This window comes from Mytilus edulis, chromosome 1 (assembly GCF_963676685.1).
Source record: "Mytilus edulis chromosome 1, xbMytEdul2.2, whole genome shotgun sequence".
NCBI lineage: Eukaryota > Metazoa > Mollusca > Bivalvia > Mytilida > Mytilidae > Mytilus > Mytilus edulis.
In genome coordinates, this window is record NC_092344.1 from 43,864,245 (window position 1) to 43,869,410 (window position 5,166).

The 5,166-nt window shown below is 30.8% G+C and overlaps 1 protein-coding gene across 1 annotated transcript in view; it reads right to left on the minus strand.

Annotated features, from left to right (window-relative positions):
- Nucleotides 1–3,891: 3,891 nt before the first annotated feature.
- The window catches only part of LOC139483200 (uncharacterized), a 3,415-nt gene continuing 2,140 nt past the window's right edge, over nt 3,892–5,166 (minus strand). The window contains exon 2 of the mRNA XM_071267235.1: nt 3,892–5,166. This exon is cut by the window's right edge and continues 1,303 nt beyond it. Coding sequence (XP_071123336.1) covers nt 4,029–5,166 — 1,138 coding nt within the window. The 3' untranslated portion in view covers nt 3,892–4,028.

The window sequence follows — 5,166 nt, forward strand, 5'->3', positions numbered from 1 at the left end:
ATTAGCTCGCATATAGATTTAATCCTATTTTTAACTGGATAAAATATGCAGTATTGTTTTATTATATTTCAGATGATAATATAATTTAGTTTAGTTATTTAATAAAATGTTTGTCCTTTTATTGTTACAAAAGACCTTACTTTCTAAACACAACTTATTTAATTAAAAGATTTTTAACTATCGTGAAGGTATATGCGAATGGCTAAAACGATATCATCGCTCCACTAAGGGTCAATACAGTTTTTACCTTTTGAACGATGGAATACATTTTTGATAAAATATTTAACCCCAATTGGATCGAGTGTTTTTAAGAGGTATAACACTTAAGGTATTAAAGAGATGGCAGTTCAAAATTAAATGTTCATGAATTATCAGACATATGAAGGATAAAAAGATTCAAAAAGAGGATTTCACTAGGTAAGGATCTCCTAATGTACGCATATTTGTTTGAGTATGCATTTACACTATTTCAACCTTTTTCTTGTTGAACTTGAGCAAAAATCATTCAATTTTCTTCGGTCAATGATACGCATCTGTTTTTGTTGTAAGCAATTTTTCAAATTTTGTGTATTTTCAGACAAGGATCATCTCCATTCGCTTTGAATTCATTGGAAGAAAAGAGAACTATCATGGTCAAACAAACAGTGTCAATTTTTTTCTGTAAGACTGCTCTGGTCTTTTGATATTTCAACAATCGTTACTCGTGTAATTTTAAGCAAAAACATCAAATTCAAAGGAGTCGTATGCGATGGGATATAAATCAAAAGTACAAATTTAACTGTACAAACATGAATGAAATACAAATATCAGAGTATAACAGAGGAGGAGGGTGGTCAAAGGTTGTCGACATTGGAATATTCGAAAGTCAAAAAATTGTCATTCAGAGACTGTCTACCTCCAAAACACCGGAAATCAATCAAGACTATAGATTAGTCTTGTTTATGAAAAATCTACTAATGAGAGATCAACTCGACCATCCTTCATTAATTAAAATGTTGGGATACTGCCAATGGTATATTACCGGTGAAGGTCACAATAATTATTCATACTATGGAGATCTCTCGGTTGTATTCGAATTGAACTAGACCTGAATGCATTGAATCTTACAATTGCAGATAGACTGACGCATGCTGGTGACCTTGCTAGTTTGTTGTCATACCTTCATTATTAACCTTTGGGATCTCTATAAGATTTCGACATTAAGCCAGAACATTTTAAAATGGTGAATGGTAAAATAAAACTGATAGATTTAGATTTTATGAAAAATGAGTAGCCAACCAGCTTTTTGTCTCCCTCACATAATTAACATTTCAAGCCGTGTCCTTTTAACGTTAGTTGTCAAGAACTAACTGACGTCGAAATGCGATATACAAATTGTCAAACAGTCCCATGTGAAGTTGGTGTTTGTAGAGGTACAAATGAAAAATACAATCTACAAAAAATAAACTAAAATCTTCTTTCAGGTTTTGTTGGAACCAAAATTGTTCCCAGTTGCAATGAAATGTTCGTTATCAAGGTAACTGACACAATTGAATAAGGCTAATATTGGTGTTGATGATTTAGAAAAAAAACCAATTAGGAACATAACACTCGCTTATACAAATTTGAAGACGCAAAAGAGACTACTTTGAAAGATAAAACGAAGCCAGCAGCACGTTTTTTTTTATTACTATAAAGCTCTAGATCTCTCATTAGTAGATAGAGAGTCTCTAATGCTCTTTGATACAAGCATTTGATAATCGTCGTGGATGGAAGTGAACAAATTTTGACACCGTATTTAATCATAGGATTTAACACAGGAGTTTTACTAACATGCACATTGGCTTCAACTAACATTTTATACTCCTCATGTATTGTTTCCTACATATTTCTAACTGCATGTAGAATTTCATTTTCCGAAACTTCCGGATTTTTTTTAATACAATAATAGAAACCTGGTTTACATTCATATGCGATATTTTTTATTCTACATACACCTGCTTCAATAAATGTCTTAGGGTGTAATATTTTATAGCAATTTGTAATATTTGGATTTAGAAATAGCGGAATATCAAACACATTTCTGAATTAACTTCAGTATCTATATTTTTCTAAATAGTTTGCCATGAACAAAATCATACTTTGATAAAATTCTGGTAAAACATCTATTTTTCTGTTTAGGAGATCACAGAATAAAAGATCAATTCCAAAATTCATATTTTAAAAGTTAGAAAACATACAAAGACAAGTTTGTTTCCATATAGCACAATAATTTTCATCAAACAGTCTACTTAAATATTTTAATCTTAAAGCACACATTTTCTGCATAATATCAGGAAAATTCAATCCTCCGTCAAAACGTTATTAATAACAACATCATATGCTACAAGAGGAGGATTATTATTCCATAAAAATTCTAAACATTTTTTTTTATAAGCCCAAAAAACTTTTCAGGTATATTTACAACCATTAATGTATACCACAGTTTTCTCAAAAGTAAGGCCCTTTTAACACTTACTCTCCCATGAAGAGTTAAATGCCTCATTTTCCAAACAGTCAGAATTTTTTTAATTGATTGCGCTTTGCTTTCCGGATTAATATTTTCACAAAGCGTTTTATTTTTCCAAACCCATTCTACCATCTGGTCCAGGTGTTTTCCCTTTTTTCATACCTTTTAAGGATTTTTCAATTTCCTCAATATTAATTTCATCCTCACACATTTCTACATCTTCATCATCAATTTTTACATTAACATTATTCAATAATTCATCAACTGAATGCATATCAATATTAACACAAGAAAACCAATGTTTATGATAATCATGTATAACATCAAGTAAATCATTTGTTTCTGTAACAATTTTCCCATTACAATCTTTTATTTCACTTATCACATTCTTATTCTATCGATACTTTTCTAATTTCAAAAAATATGCAGTATTTCTATCACTTTATAGAGCCCACTGTGACTTTGATCTCAAAATTGCACCTTTACATTTGTATGTATCTTCACTGTTTTTCTGAATACCATTTGCAGATTTGACTGATAATTCTTGAATTTTGTTCTGCAGTTTATAATATTCCCTGTTTAAATCTTTTTGCTTTTCTTAGCCATAGATTTGGCTTAATCTTTTAATTATAACTTTTAAATTATCCGACCAAATTACAGGATTTGACACATACAAATCTGACCCAATTTCCTCTGCAAATAGTCTCTTCATTTGATCAGTAGATAATTCATCTTGTAAAAATGAATTATTAAAAATCCACACGCCTGGACCTCTTTCTACATTACAAAAATCTATCTTCATGCTGACGATAATATGATCATTAAAACTAGTATCCTTATAATGAATATTCTTAATACATGATTTTAAATCTAATGACACCAGAAAATAGTCTATTCTGCTTAGGGTTAAAAACCCTTGTACAACCTGTTTTCTAGAAAAAACTTTTGTATTAACATTTCCATTTTTTCCAAATATCATATAAATCTTTTTCTTGCATAAAATTACATAAGGATTTTACAGCCTTATCATTACAATGCAGAGTTTTACCACTCTTATCTAAACTTGATAATGTAGTATTGAAATCACCAGCAACTAATACATATTTTCCTTCACTTATTTTTTGTTTACACTTTAAGAAAAACTCATACCTTTCATTTACATTATTTGGTGCATATATATTATGAATGTCAATTAATTTATCATTAATTGTCCCTTTTATATGAATAAATCTTCCATTATAATTTTCCACTTCTAAAAAAAATGTTTTTTTATTTTTTTTTACTAACAAGAATAGCAACACCCTGCCGGTTATTACCACTATGACTATAAAAAATATCTCCATCCCAAATAGTTTTATTTCTTCATTCCAAAATGTTTCTTGTAAACATATAATATCATAAAATCTTTCATTACACAATGAAAAAAACCAATTCCTTTTATTACTATCACAAAGTCTGTTACAGTTAAGACTTATAACATTAAACATAGCCATTACTATATAAAATATAATGAGTATTATATAATATTTACAATCCATTTTTATTTGTTTCTATTTTTTTTCTGATGTGCCAACATAGCAGCCTTTACATTAACCTTAACTATCAATGACTTTCGTCTTGCATTTTTTTTAAACATATTTTTGCATTTGTCTTCTACACTAGCCCACTCACTTTCTTCATCAGCCAATGGGTCAGTGTCCATACTTATTTCATCTAATTCACCAAATACACCATCATCTCCTCCCTGGCTGCATTTTTGTTCCAGAGAGGGGATGTTACTAATTTTCTCATCATTAACATTTGTTTCACATAAAACATTTTCATTCATAATTTCATTTGTACTTAACAATACATTACATTTACTTATATTGCTATTAACAGTTACAATATGTCCTTCTGAAATCTGCTCACTGTCTTTATTCGTCATCTCGGTCGCGATCTTTGTCTTTACACCATTGTCGGTCGCGATCTTTGTCTTTACAACATTGTCGGTCGCGATCTTTGTCTTTTCACCATTTTCGGACTCTGTTACATCATCTGCCATGGCTTCATCAGCGTCTGTATATTCATCCTCATCATCTTCATCTCCATTACCAATACCATCACCATCATTATCATCACCAATTACTCCATCACCATGCTCATCATCTCCATTACCATTACCATTTCCATTAACGTCATCTCCATTCCAATCCTCTCCATTAACTTCTAAATCATCACACATGATATCACTTGTGTGTACATCGGCAACAACTTTTACCACTTTTGACTTTTTCACATCACCACTGGTTCCCTGTTCCGAACTTATGACTGAGGGACCAACATCTGACGTATTCCCACTAACCAGGTCATTTTCACTTTCTTTTAATTCTGCATTGTTTTCTTCACTACTGGTGTTAATTTCTTGATATTTTCTTTTATGGTCTGAAACTCTGCCCCAAGGTGTTTTTCTTTTTCCTTCGGGTATATGACCAAATCCTTCTCCGAAATAACGCTTTCTCGTTAGACAATCGCAATTACTGATTGGCCTTAGGCAACTCTTACACTTATTCTCTGAACAGTTTTTACTAATATGTCCTTGTTGACCGCATTTAAAACATTTAAAATCTGGACAATCTTTGTATAAATGTTCAGCGCTATAACAACCAGAACAAACTTTGACCTGATCATTATGAATA